Consider the following 15,196-nt stretch of genomic DNA (forward strand, 5'->3'; position numbering starts at 1 on the left):
CTCCCCCTCCCCCCTCACCTTGGTGTCAGTGGTGCTGTCCCCCCTCATGCTCCCCCCTCACCTTGGTGTCAGTAGTGCTGTCCCCCCCTCCCCCCTCACCTTGGTGTCAGTGGTGCTGTCCCCCCTCCCCCCTCACCTTGGTGTCAGTGGTGCTGTCCCCCCTCCCCCTCCCCCCTCACCTTGGTGTCAGTGTCCACCTCTCACCCTCCCCCTTCACCTTGGTGTCAGTGGTGCTGTCCCCCCTCACCCTCCCCCCTCACCTTGGTGTCAGTGGTGCTGTCCCCCCCTCCCCCTCCCCCCTCACCTTGGTGTCAGTGGTGCTGTCCCCCCCTCCCCCTCCCCCCTCACCTTGGTGTCAGTGGTGCTGTCCCCCCCCTCACCCTCCCCCCTCACCTTGGTGTCAGTGGTACTGTCCCCCCCTCCCCCTCCCCCCTCACCTTGGTGTCAGTGTCCACCCCTCACCCTCCCCCCTCACCTTGGTGTGGGTGGTGCTGTCACGCAGGTTGGCCATGATGCCCCCAGTCTCAGACCTGTAGCCGCAGTGGCCGGGGTACATGGCCCTCAGCATGGCCAGGTGGGTCAGACTCTCCCCCTTGTTCTCGCGGCCCTGCATCTCGCAGTACACCACCCCCGCATCCTCCCCTTCCCCGTTAATGTGGTGAACCTCCGTCACAAACCCTGACTCCTGCCAAGGGACAATACACAGCAGGTCAGTGCTGTCAGGGTCCTTTCTAACTGCACCATCACCATGGTCCTTTCTAACTACATCATGCACCAGGGTCCTTTCTAACTACATCATGCACCATGGTCCTTTCTAACTACATCATGCACCAGGGTCCTTTCTAACTACATCATGCACCAGGGTCCTTTCTAACTGCACCATCACCATGGTCCTTTCTAACTACATCATGCACCAGGGTCCTTTCTAACTGCACCATCACCATGGTCCTTTCTAACTACATCATGCACCAGGGTCCTTTCTAACTGCACCATCACCATGGTCCTTTCTAACTACATCATGCACCAGGGTCCTTTCTAACTACATCATGCACCAGGGTCCTTTCTAACTGCATGGTCACCATGGTCCTTTCTAACTGCACCATCACCAGGGTCCTTTCTAACTGCACCATCACCAGGGTCCTTTCTAACTACATCATGCACCAGGGTCCTTTCTAACTGCACCATCACCATGGTCCTTTCTAACTACATCATGCACCAGGGTCCTTTCTAACTACATCATGCACCATGGTCCTTTCTAACTACATCATGCACCAGGGTCCTTTCTAACTGCACCATCACCATGGTCCTTTCTAACTGATCATGCACCAGGGTCCTTTCTAACTGCACCATCACCAGGGTCCTTTCTAACTGCACCATCACCAGGGTCCTTTCCAACTGCACCATCACCATGGTCCTTTCTAACTACATCATCACCATGGTCCTTTCTAACTACATCATGCACCAGGGTCCTTTCTAACTGCACCATCACCATGGTCCTTTCTAACTGCATCATCACCAGGGTCCTTTCTAACTACATCATCACCATGGTCCTTTCTAACTACATCATGTACCATGGTCCTTTCTAACTGCATCATCACCAGGGTCCTTTCTAACTGCACCATCACCAGGGTCCTTTCTAACTACACCATCACCAGGGTCCTTTCTAACTACATCATGCACCATGGTCCTTTCTAACTACATCACGCACCATGGTCCTTTCTAACTACATCATGCACCATGGTCCTTTCTAACTGCATCATCACCAGGGTCCTTTCTAACTACATCATCACCATGGTCCTTTCTAACTGCATCATCACCATGGTCCTTTCTAACTACATCATCACCAGGGTCCTTTCTAACTGCATCATCACCAGGGTCCTTTCTAACTGCATCATCACCAGGGTCCTTTCTAACTGCATCATCACCAGGCTCCTTTCTAACTACATCATCACCATGGTCCTTTCTAACTGCATCATCACCATGGTCCTTTCTAACTACATCATCACCATGGTCCTTTCTAACTGCACCATGGTCCTTTCTAACTGCACCATGGTCCTTTCTAACTGCATCATGCACCATGGTCCTTTCTAACTGCATCATCACCAGGGTTCTTTCTAACTACATCATCACCATGGTCCTTTCTAACTACACCATCACAAGGGTTCTTTCTAACTACACCATCACCAGGGTCCTTTCTAACTGCATCATCACCAGGGTCCTTTCTAACTGCATCATCACCAGGGTCCTTTCTAACGACATCACGCACCAGGGTCCTTTCTAACTACACCATCACCAGGGTCCTTTCTAACTACACCATCACCAGGGTCCTTTCTAACTACATCATCACCAGGGTCCTTTCTAACTACATCAAGCACCAGGGTCCTTTCTAACTACACCATCACCAGGGTCCTTTCTAACTACATCATGCACCATGGTCCTTTCTAACTGCATCATCACCAGGGTCCTTTCTAACTACACCATCACCATGGTCCTTTCTAACTACACCATCACCATGGTCCTTTCTAACTGCACCATCACCAGGGTCCTTTCTAACTACATCATCACCATGGTCCTTTCTAACTGCATCATCACCATGGTCCTTTCTAACTACACCATCACCATGGTCCTTTCTAACTACATCATCACCAGGGTCCTTTCTAACTACACCATCACCAGGGTCCTTTCTAACTACATCATGCACCATGGTCCTTTCTAACTACATCATCACCAGGGTCCTTTCTAACTGCATCATCACCATGGTCCTTTCTAACTGCATTATCATCATGGTCCTTTCTAACTGCATCATCACCAGGGTCCTTTCTAACTACACCATCACCATGGTCCTTTCTAACTACATCATCACCAGGGTCCTTTCTAACTGCACCATGGTCCTTTCTAACTGCACCATGGTCCTTTCTAACTGCATCATCACCAGGGTTCTTTCTAACTACATCATCACCATGGTCCTTTCTAACTACACCATCATCATGGTCCTTTCTAACTGCACCATGGTCCTTTCTAACTGCATCATCACCATGGTCCTTTCTAACTACATCATCACCATGGTCCTTTCTAACTACATCATCACCAGGGTCCTTTCTAACTACACCACCACCATGGTCCTTTCTAACTACACCATCACCAGGGTCCTTTCTAACTACATCATGTACCATGGTCCTTTCTAACTGCACCATCACCAGGGTCCTTTCTAACTGCACCATCACCAGGGTCCTTTCTAACTACATCATGCACCAGGGTCCTTTCTAACTGCACCATCACCATGGTCCTTTCTAACTACATCATGCACCAGGGTCCTTTCTAACTACATCATGCACCATGGTCCTTTCTAACTACATCATGCACCAGGGTCCTTTCTAACTGCACCATCACCATGGTCCTTTCTAACTGATCATGCACCAGGGTCCTTTCTAACTGCACCATCACCAGGGTCCTTTCTAACTGCACCATCACCAGGGTCCTTTCCAACTGCACCATCACCATGGTCCTTTCTAACTACATCATCACCATGGTCCTTTCTAACTACATCATGCACCAGGGTCCTTTCTAACTGCACCATCACCATGGTCCTTTCTAACTGCATCATCACCAGGGTCCTTTCTAACTACATCATCACCATGGTCCTTTCTAACTACATCATGTACCATGGTCCTTTCTAACTGCATCATCACCAGGGTCCTTTCTAACTGCACCATCACCAGGGTCCTTTCTAACTACACCATCACCAGGGTCCTTTCTAACTACATCATGCACCATGGTCCTTTCTAACTACATCACGCACCATGGTCCTTTCTAACTACATCATGCACCATGGTCCTTTCTAACTGCATCATCACCAGGGTCCTTTCTAACTACATCATCACCATGGTCCTTTCTAACTGCATCATCACCATGGTCCTTTCTAACTACATCATCACCAGGGTCCTTTCTAACTGCATCATCACCAGGGTCCTTTCTAACTGCATCATCACCAGGGTCCTTTCTAACTGCATCATCACCAGGCTCCTTTCTAACTACATCATCACCATGGTCCTTTCTAACTGCATCATCACCATGGTCCTTTCTAACTACATCATCACCATGGTCCTTTCTAACTGCACCATGGTCCTTTCTAACTGCACCATGGTCCTTTCTAACTGCATCATGCACCATGGTCCTTTCTAACTGCATCATCACCAGGGTTCTTTCTAACTACATCATCACCATGGTCCTTTCTAACTACACCATCACAAGGGTTCTTTCTAACTACACCATCACCAGGGTCCTTTCTAACTGCATCATCACCAGGGTCCTTTCTAACTGCATCATCACCAGGGTCCTTTCTAACGACATCACGCACCAGGGTCCTTTCTAACTACACCATCACCAGGGTCCTTTCTAACTACACCATCACCAGGGTCCTTTCTAACTACATCATCACCAGGGTCCTTTCTAACTACATCAAGCACCAGGGTCCTTTCTAACTACACCATCACCAGGGTCCTTTCTAACTACATCATGCACCATGGTCCTTTCTAACTGCATCATCACCAGGGTCCTTTCTAACTACACCATCACCATGGTCCTTTCTAACTACACCATCACCATGGTCCTTTCTAACTGCACCATCACCAGGGTCCTTTCTAACTACATCATCACCATGGTCCTTTCTAACTGCATCATCACCATGGTCCTTTCTAACTACACCATCACCATGGTCCTTTCTAACTACATCATCACCAGGGTCCTTTCTAACTACACCATCACCAGGGTCCTTTCTAACTACATCATGCACCATGGTCCTTTCTAACTACATCATCACCAGGGTCCTTTCTAACTGCATCATCACCATGGTCCTTTCTAACTGCATTATCATCATGGTCCTTTCTAACTGCATCATCACCAGGGTCCTTTCTAACTACACCATCACCATGGTCCTTTCTAACTACATCATCACCAGGGTCCTTTCTAACTGCACCATGGTCCTTTCTAACTGCACCATGGTCCTTTCTAACTGCATCATCACCAGGGTTCTTTCTAACTACATCATCACCATGGTCCTTTCTAACTACACCATCATCATGGTCCTTTCTAACTGCACCATGGTCCTTTCTAACTGCATCATCACCATGGTCCTTTCTAACTACATCATCACCATGGTCCTTTCTAACTACATCATCACCAGGGTCCTTTCTAACTACACCACCACCATGGTCCTTTCTAACTACACCATCACCAGGGTCCTTTCTAACTACATCATGCACCATGGTCCTTTCTAATTGCATCATCACCAGGGTCCTTTCTAACTGCATCATCACCAGGGTCCTTTCTAACTGCATCATCACCAGGGTCCTTTCTAACTACACCATCACCATGGTCCTTTCTAACTGCACCATCACCAGGGTCCTTTCTAACTGCATCATCACCAGGGTCCTTTCTAACTACATCACACACCAGGGTCCTTTCTAACTACACCATCACCAGGGTCCTTTCTAACTACACCATCACCAGGGTCCTTTCTAACTGCATCATGCACCATGGTCCTTTCTAACTACATCATCACCAGGGTCCTTTCTAACTACACCATCACCAGGGTCCTTTCTAACTACACCATCACCAGGGTCCTTTCTAACTACATCATCACCATGGTCCTTTCTAACTACACCATCACCAGGGTCCTTTCTAACTACACCATCACCAGGGTCCTTTCTAACTACATCATCACCATGGTCCTTTCTAACTACACCATCACCAGGGTCCTTTCTAACTACATCATGCACCATGGTCCTTTCTAACTACATCATCACCAGGGTCCTTTCTAACTGCATCATCACCATGGTCCTTTCTAACTGCATCATCATCATGGTCCTTTCTAACTACACCATCACCAGGGTCCTTTCTAACTACATCATCACCAGGGTCCTTTCTAACTACATCATGCACCAGGGTCCTTTCTAACTACACCATCACCAGGGTCCTTTCTAACTGCATCATCACCAGGGTCCTTTCTAACTACATCATCACCATGGTCCTTTCTAACTACACCATCACCAGGGTCCTTTCTAACTACATCATGCACCATGGTCCTTTCTAACTGCATCATCACCATGGTCCTTTCTAACTGCATCATCATCATGGTCCTTTCTAACTGCATCATCACCAGGGTCCTTTCTAACTGCAACATCACCATGGTCCTTTCTAACTGCACCATGGTCCTTTCTAACTGCATCATCACCAGGGTCCTTTCTAACTACATCATCACCATGGTCCTTTCTAACTGCACCATCACCAGGGTCCTTTCTAACTACATCATCACCATGGTCCTTTCTAACTGCATCATCACCATGGTCCTTTCTAACTACATCATCACCAGGGTCCTTTCTAACTGCATCATCACCATGGTCCTTTCTAACTACACCATCACCATGGTCCTTTCTAACTACATCATCACCAGGGTCCTTTCTAACTACACCATCACCAGGGTCCTTTCTAACTACACCATCACCAGGGTCCTTTCTAACTGCATCATGCACCATGGTCCTTTCTAACTACATCATCACCAGGGTCCTTTCTAACTACATCATGCACCATGGTCCTTTCTAACTACACCATCACCATGGGCCTTTCTAACTACATAATCACCATGGTCCTTTCTAACTGCATCATCACCATGGTCCTTTTTAACTGCATCATCACCAGGGTCCTTTCTAACTGCATCATGCACTACAAGTTCAACAGCTTTCCTTATGACAAAGACAAAAACAATGCTGATCATAACACACGAATGATACAGAATATACAATGTATGTGATCTTCATCACAACAACTTAATAACAATAATGGATAATTATATATATAGCACTTTATCCAGAAATGTGCTCTAGGTGATTTACAATTACACACACACACACACACACACACACACACACACACACACACACACACATACATTCATGTCAACATACATATGTATAGCAGCTGCTCTCCACACAAAAGCACACACATGAACACACATATACATGTATGAACAGACACACACACACACACACACACACACACACACACACACACAGCCACATGCATGCAAACACACACACACAAAGAACTTGCAGAAGAAAGCCATACAATGTACATCAAATCACAAGGGACAAACCAAAACCCCTCACTAATGTCAGTGCTACAACAATAGTTCTGTCCAGCCCTTGCTGTGGTGCAACAAACACACCCTTCTTCCCTCTCTATTCTCCAAAATACATTCCGTCAAGTAACACACACATCACCGCTCCCCACCCCACAATATATCAACCTCATTCCCCAACACCCCTCCCCACCCCACAATATATCAACCTCATTCCCCAACACCCCTCCCCACCCCACAATATATCAACCTCATTCCCCAACACCCCTCCCCACCCCACAATATATCAACCTCATTCCCCAACACCCCTCCCACACCCCACACCCTCATAGACATCAAACATCCTTTCTCCATCCTTCCACCCCACCATCCATCACCCCCCCTCCCCATGATAACACCTTCCCCCCATCATCCATCACCCCCCTCCCCATGATAATACCTTCCCCCCATCAACCACCACCCCCCTCCCCATGATAATACCTTCCCCCCATCATCCCATCACCCCCCTCCCCTTGATAATACCTTCCCCCCATCAACCACCACCCTCCTCCCCATGATAATACCTTCCCCCCATCATCCATCACCCCCCTCCCCATGATAATACCTTCCCCCCATCATCCATCACCTCCCTCCCCATGATAACACCCCCCCTCCCATCATCCATCACCCCCCTCCCCATTATAACACCCCCCCTCCCATCATCCATCACCCCCCTCCCCATGATAATACCTTCCCCCCATCAACCACCACCCCCCTCCCCATGATAATACCTTCCCCCCATCATCCATCACCCCCCTCCCCATGATAATACCTTCCCCCCATCATCCATCACCCCCCTCCCCATGATAACACCCCCCCTCCCATCATCCATCACCCCCCTCCCCATGATACCTTCCCCCCATCAACCACCACCCCCCTCCCATCATCCACCACCCCCCTCCCCATGATAACACCCCCCCTCCCATCATCCATCACCCCCCTCCCCATGATAACACCTTCCCCCCATCATCCACCACCTCCTCCCCATGATAACACCTCCCCCTCCCATCATCCACCACCCCCTCCCCATGATAACACCCCCCTCCCATCATCCACGACCCCCCTCCCCATGATAACACCCCCCTCCCATCATCCACCACCCCCTCCCCATGATAACACCCCCCCCCCATCATCCACCCCCCCCCTCCCATCATCCACCACCCCCCTCCCCATGATAACACCTCCCCCTCCCATCATCCACCACCTCCTCCCCATGATAACACCGCCCCCCCCCCATCATCCACCCCCCCCTCCCCATGATAACACCTCCCCCCACCATCCACGACCCCCCTCCCCATGATAACACCCCCCTCCCATCATCCACCACCCCCCTCCCCATGATAACACCCCCCTCCCATCATCCACCACCTCCTCCCCATGATAACACCCCCTTCCCATCATCCACCACCCCCCTCCCCATGATAACACCCCCCTCCCATCATCCACCACCCCCCTCCCCATGATAACACCCCCCTCCCATCATCCACCACCTCCTCCCCATGATAACACCCCCTTCCAATCATCCACCACCCCCCTCCCCATGATAACACCCCCCTCCCATCATCCACCACCCCCCTCCCCATGACAATACCTTCCCCCTCCCACCATCCACCACCCCCCTCCCCATGATAACACCTTCCCCATCACACCATCCACCACCACCCTCCCCATGATAACACCTCCCCCCCCCACCATCCACCCCCCCTCCCCATGACAACACCTTCAGAGTGGGATGCAGGATGTGATCCACATAGATGGGCAGCAGCTGCAGAAAGCCCTCACTGCCGGCCGTTGTCATGGTGTAACAGGTGTGGTCGGTGTCTGTCCATGCGTTGGTTCCCGACGCCAGACATCGGTTGGCCAGCAGGTCCAACACACCCTGCAGGGAATCAATCATTTTTTACCTTTAGGAAGTAGGAAAAAACACTTTAAGTACAACCACAACCATTACTTGGACATTTGCATTTACTGATATACGATTTATAATCCAAAAATATGGAATGGATTATGCTTAAAGTACAAAGATGAATACTGATGGAATGGATTATACTGTACATGGAATGGATTATAAATTTATACTTCACAGATGACTACTAATGGAATGGATTGCACTATACACAGAATGGATTATACCAGTACTGCACAGATGCATACTGATGCAATGGATTATTCCTCACAGATGAATACTGATGGAATAGATCATACTATACACAGAATGGATTGCAATATACAGATAAATACTGATGGTATGGATTATATTACACAGATGTATACTGGTGGAATGGATTACTCTTCACAGATGAATACTGATGGAATGGATTACTCTTCATTACTCTTCACAGATGTATACTGATGGAATGGATTACTCTTCACAGATGTATACTGATGGAATGGATTACTCTTCACAGATGAATACTGATGGAATGGATTACTCTTCACAGATGTATACTGATGGAATGGATTACTCTTCACAGATGAATACTGATGGAATGGATTACTCTTCACAGATGAATACTGATGGAATGGATTACTCTTCACAGATGAATACTGATGGAATGGATTACTCTTCATTACTCTTCACAGATGAATACTGATGGAATAGATCATACTACACATGGAATGGATTTTGGATTGTACTATACAAATAAATACTGATGGAATGGATTATACCAAAACAGATGAATACTAATGCCAGTAATGGAATGAATAAAACTATACACGGAATGAATTGCACAGGTACTGCACAGATGGATACTAATGGAATGGATAATACTACACAGATGAATACTGATGGAATAGACTAAACAGACAAATACTGATGGAATGGATTATACCTCACAGTTGAATACTGATGGAATAGACTATACTAAACAAATAAATACTGATGGAATGGATTATATATCATAGATGAATACTGATGGAATAGACTACACTAAACAGATAAATACTGATGGAATGGATTATACTAAACAGACAAATACTTATAGAATGGATTATACTTAAGAGATGAATACTGATGGAATGTATTATAAACTGTAGATAAAAATGAAAAACAAAGAGTTGCCCTGACCTTGTAAGGGTAGTCCTCACTACCCAAGAAGACCAGATGTTCCAGTGTGTGGGGCAGGCCATCGTCATCATGGGCCTCAGTCGCTGCCACAAAAAGTTCAACAAAACTGCTTTTAAACTCTTTTTTGTTAACATAAAATATAATACACTCAATAAAATTTGCATAGATGACAACAAAACTGGCATTTAAACAGTCAATGATTTGAATGATCAATCTCTAAAAATACACCATTGCATGTCACATACACAACATAAAAGTTTAAACATTACATTAGGAAGACAACTATGCCAACTACATTCAGGCATCTCTAAAACTTGTAAAACTGACAAAACTATGCATATATAAAAAAAATATATATTTTATACTTTACCAAATGCTTATCAATACACGTCACCAATGACTTGGCAATTTACATGTGGGTAAAAGTTAAAACTCTTACTCTTATCACTTTTGTATCGTATAATAGACCCCTGGAGAGTTCTGTGTTTACATGACTAATAGAGGCGCGTCAAATGGTGTGAATCCTCGAAGCTGATTGGCTCTCAGTCACGTCGAGCAACGCAGGCCATCGAGAGAGGCAGAAAAAGGAAAAAGCATGCTTCGTTTTTTTGACTTTTTACTTCATATTTTAGTTTTCTTGTTGTGCAAACAATGGCATTTCACTGCATAGTGTTTGGTTCTGGCAATGGAGACTATCGATTGAAGAAATGGAGGACATCAATTTGTGAAATCCACGACGTTCGCAAGGAGCTTCCGAGTGCTTGTGCACGGCACCTTTCAGGTAATCATCTTTGTAAAACGGTGAAAAAAAAAAAAAAAGAGTAAAGAGAAATTACGCAGATGTGAAAGATGTAATGACTTTTTGTTGCCTGTGAAACACTCATAATGAATTCACAAATCATATATCACCACAATCTGTAAGTTTCACTCGTCGCTGACTTGAGGGTGGAAATAGTCTTGTGTTAGGTGTTCCACAATACTGCTTTGTGGCCACAGCTTCAAAGATCAGAGGCTTTGTTTAACTTAGACTTATAATAGATCAGACTTGTTGCACAGAACATCTTATTTGACTGTAGTTTTGATATTTTGATTTCACTGATGTTGTATTTAATCTTCTAAGCCTAGAAACTGACAGGTTTGGGGTTTTTTTACCTGAAAAAAATAAACAAAACAGTATGCTGGTAGCTTTAGTATAAGAAGCATATGTATATGTATATATATATGTATACTATGTGTGTGTATATATATATATGTGTGGAGAGAGTTACTACTCTTTACTATTTGTTAATCATTTGATCTCCTGGCCTCAGTGTGTGTGTGTATATATATACATATACAGACACATATATATATATATATATGTATATATATATATATATTGTATGTATACATCTGTGTGTGTATGTATTTAATTTTGTTAGCCTAGGAACAAGTTGGTTTTTTAACCAGAAAAAAATAATAGCTGGTGCTTTCTGTGTTTTTTGTGTGTGTTTGTTGTTTTATGTGTGTGTTTGTTGTTTGTTCTTTTATGTGTGCGTTTGTTGTTTTATGCGTGCGTTTGTTGTTTTATGCGTGCGTTTGTTGTTTTTTGCTTGCATTTGTTGTTTTTTGCCTATGTTTGTTGTTTTATGCGTGCGTTTGTTGTTTTATGTGTGCATAAGAAGTGGCTTCTTTGGTATCCTTTTTGTTGTCAGTATTGTATTTATTGCTATCTTGTAGTATAGCAAAGAAATATCAAAGCTTGAAAGTTCCTTTGGTAAGGTTTGGAGAACAGAGAGGTGTCTGTGTGTATCATGTGAAAATCACTTGTATTTGTGCACAAGTGTGTAGCGTTTGTGTATAATATATAATTATAATTCAAAGCATATACACTGACTGTAAACAGTTGACTGTAAACAGTAATTAAAAATGTATACCACTTTAACAGCTTATATTTAATGCATGAAAAAATTGATATATCTGTTTTCTTAATAAACTTTGTATTCTGAACAGTTTAGATGCATTCTTAGTGGTGTGCCACTGCATCTTCAACAAGATGCAAGGAAGAGGAAGCAACAATCTGTCACAGATGCCACACCTCAACAGCCAGCAACTAAAAACAGTCCTGCAGGTAACAGAATGTCCTCAAATGACACCATCATAACTGGACATGGGGATACTAGTCTATGGATGTGATTGGGCATACTTGACAGCCCCCCTGTAGACAGTGCCACTGAGAGTGATGCTGGTGAGCATTATTTTTCTGTTTTTTGCAGCATTGATGGTCTTGATAACAGCTACCACTTTGCTGAAGAAATTTGGTGGATGTGGCATTGATAAACTTGAGAGATAAAAAATAGTACAGTGTGTATGTGTGTAAACCTGCATTCCTGATCTGGTACTTTCCTTATTGACATGTTGCAGTCTTCAGTCAGCCAACTTGCCATTTCATCTGTCCTGTGTTTGCAATCAGCATAACAGCACCTATTTTCTCAAAGTCCTTTAGCCCCAAAGAAGAAATTAAACAAATGAAATACTGAATCAGAATACAAGAATGTTGTGGAAAAAAACAACAACCCTGCGCTAAATGATTTGGTTTCAGTTGCTAGAAAAAAAATTCCAGTAAAATTTATTATTGAAAAACGTATGTTGAAAGTTCCCAGTAAAAAATGATTGCATTACCGTTTCCAATGACAGAAGTGAGAAAAGGCTGTAAATCAGACTTGCCAAACTAGTTGATGAATAATGACTTTTAATGTTCCTTTCCGACATTTGGTTTCAGAAGCAGATGGTAATGAATGCATAAATTCAAAACTGGCCTTTGTGTTTAAAATCTTAAATTTTGCCAAACACACAAGTGAAGATTTCAAACATGTCCCAGATTGCTGTAGTGGCCTGTGTATAAACCAGATGTGGAAATGTATGACAGTCCTGTCTGTCCATGGTTCAATGTGAACTGGATTTTGGAGTCAGATGCAGTCAAAAAACATTGAATTTGTTTCAATTTATTGATTTTTGCAGTGACTATTCTTGTTTTCTTTGTAATCACTTGTTTTTGTGTGCCTAGTGTCATAACAGACTGATGTGAAAATGAAGAGAAAAAAAGATGTGCAATAAAATAATAAACTGATGTGAGTGTTAGAGTGTGGTCTTGTAGGAATGTGTATGGATGTGCAAGGATGTAACAATCCAGTGATTTTACAGCATTGGTTCAGCAACAACACTCTCACAAGATAAGTATCCCAAAATACAGAAAAAATATGATCATGACTTTTCTATGTAATTCCCTCTTCTCTCATCCACCCATTACATGATACCTGCATTTATACATCATCTTTCCCTTATGGTCACTATAATTTATATAGAGTTACAGCTGAATTAAAAGGAAATCTTCTTCTTCTTCTTCCTTGTTCGCTTCCCGTTAGATGAGCAGCCCGATGTCCTCAATGAAGGCTGCCATCCATTGCAGCTCCTCCAGGGTGCCGTACAGCTTGGCTTCCACTGCTGTCAGTGTTGGCCAGTACTTCCTACTGGATGCTGCATGCGTCGTACAGTCTTGAAGGATGTGGTCGGTTGTCATTGGTCCCTCACCGCAAGGGCACTCTCCACTCTGTCCAATGCCAAATTTTGTGTGCATGTGGTGGAGCAGGCGGTTGTGTCCAGTCCTCAGGCAGAAGAACTTGACCTGTTCCCGTCGTTCCAGCAAATGGTATCTATCTTCTGGGTTATATTTGGGGTGCTGGAGGTGCCACTTTATTCCTTGCTGTGCCTTGATGATTGTTTTGATTTCATTGTATGACACCAGTTTGTTGGCCTGCTCCTTCTGTGCACCGTCTTTTGCCAGAATGTCAGCTTTTTCGTTTTACCAAGACCGGTAAAATATATCTATAAAATAAAATAATAAGAAAAAAAAGCCCTGCCTGACAAGGGAAGGCAACCATTCACGGGATTATTCATAGTAAATCACCATCCTGGCTCTCACTGTCAAATTTACCGCTTGTTGATGAAAACGAAAACTGGAAGTGGTTGATGCCGGTCTTTCGTCAAGTGCTCACTCCAGGATGTCTGCTGCAAACCCGGAAAACCAAAAGTGACGCTTACTTACCCAGACAAAAATACCCATTGACAAGAGGTCCTTCGACCTGAGCGATGGCTACAGACATGTGCGTGTCTTTCGATTTGTACATCCGCACAGGAATTTTGCCGTTGGAAACGACATCGTAGAGAAGCTGAAAACTGTCAGTGGAGGAAGCCATGTTGAGTGACAAGAAAGATAACGTTGAGTGTGATGCATGGGTAACTGTCCTTGTTCTCTCCAGTTTCAGTTTCCACGAGACAGGATATCTGCACACGTACATCATATATATATACTGATGAAATAAAATGAAATAACGTAAAACAGAATGAACGGACCGTAAAACGAATGAAATAAAATGAATATTAGCAAGTACATAAACAAATAAGTACACGCACACACACAGACGCGCACACACACACATACGTGTATGTCTGTGTGTGCGTGTGTGTGTGGTGTGTGTGTGTGTGCCACGGTGTGTGTGTGTGTGTGTGTGTGTGTTCTTATCTGTTCATGTACACTGTCTATACTAGTTTCATATTCGTTTTACGGTCCGTTTATTCCATTTCACTCTGACGGTGTGTGTGTGTGTGTGTGTGTGTGTGTGTGTCCTGTTTTATTATCCTATTGTTTCAAACATTTGCTTTCCGTGTATCTTTCATGTTATCATATTTCAATGCACTGATTTCATTAATCGTTTTACTTGATTTTAACGTTTTATACATACCTACAGCAGGCCCGCAAGGCTCTGACCAGCATGTTGGATTGAGGTGAGGCTTCTGGCCCCCCTCCCACACCCCTTCTCACACCCCTTCTCACACCCCCACTTGTTATACAATGCTGAGGACAATGGCGCCCACACCAAGGGCTTCTGTGCAATGTTCATTCCGCCAAAAAG

General features: G+C 44.7%; 1 protein-coding gene across 1 annotated transcript in view; it reads right to left on the reverse strand.

Moving 5' to 3' along the window:
- The window catches only part of LOC143276302 (uncharacterized protein C05D11.1-like), a 97,688-nt gene extending 82,541 nt beyond the window's left edge, over positions 1-15,147 (reverse strand). The window contains exons 1-5 of the mRNA XM_076580807.1: positions 15,026-15,147; positions 14,329-14,567; positions 10,245-10,327; positions 8,895-9,053; positions 476-685 (exon numbers count right to left, since the gene is read on the reverse strand). Coding sequence (XP_076436922.1) covers positions 476-685; positions 8,895-9,053; positions 10,245-10,327; positions 14,329-14,567; positions 15,026-15,057 — 723 coding nt within the window. The 5' untranslated portion in view covers positions 15,058-15,147. The remainder of the gene's footprint in view (positions 1-475; positions 686-8,894; positions 9,054-10,244; positions 10,328-14,328; positions 14,568-15,025) is intronic.
- Positions 15,148-15,196: the final 49 nt, after the last annotated feature.

This window comes from Babylonia areolata, chromosome 31, assembly GCF_041734735.1.
Source record: "Babylonia areolata isolate BAREFJ2019XMU chromosome 31, ASM4173473v1, whole genome shotgun sequence".
Lineage (NCBI taxonomy): Eukaryota > Metazoa > Mollusca > Gastropoda > Neogastropoda > Buccinidae > Babylonia > Babylonia areolata.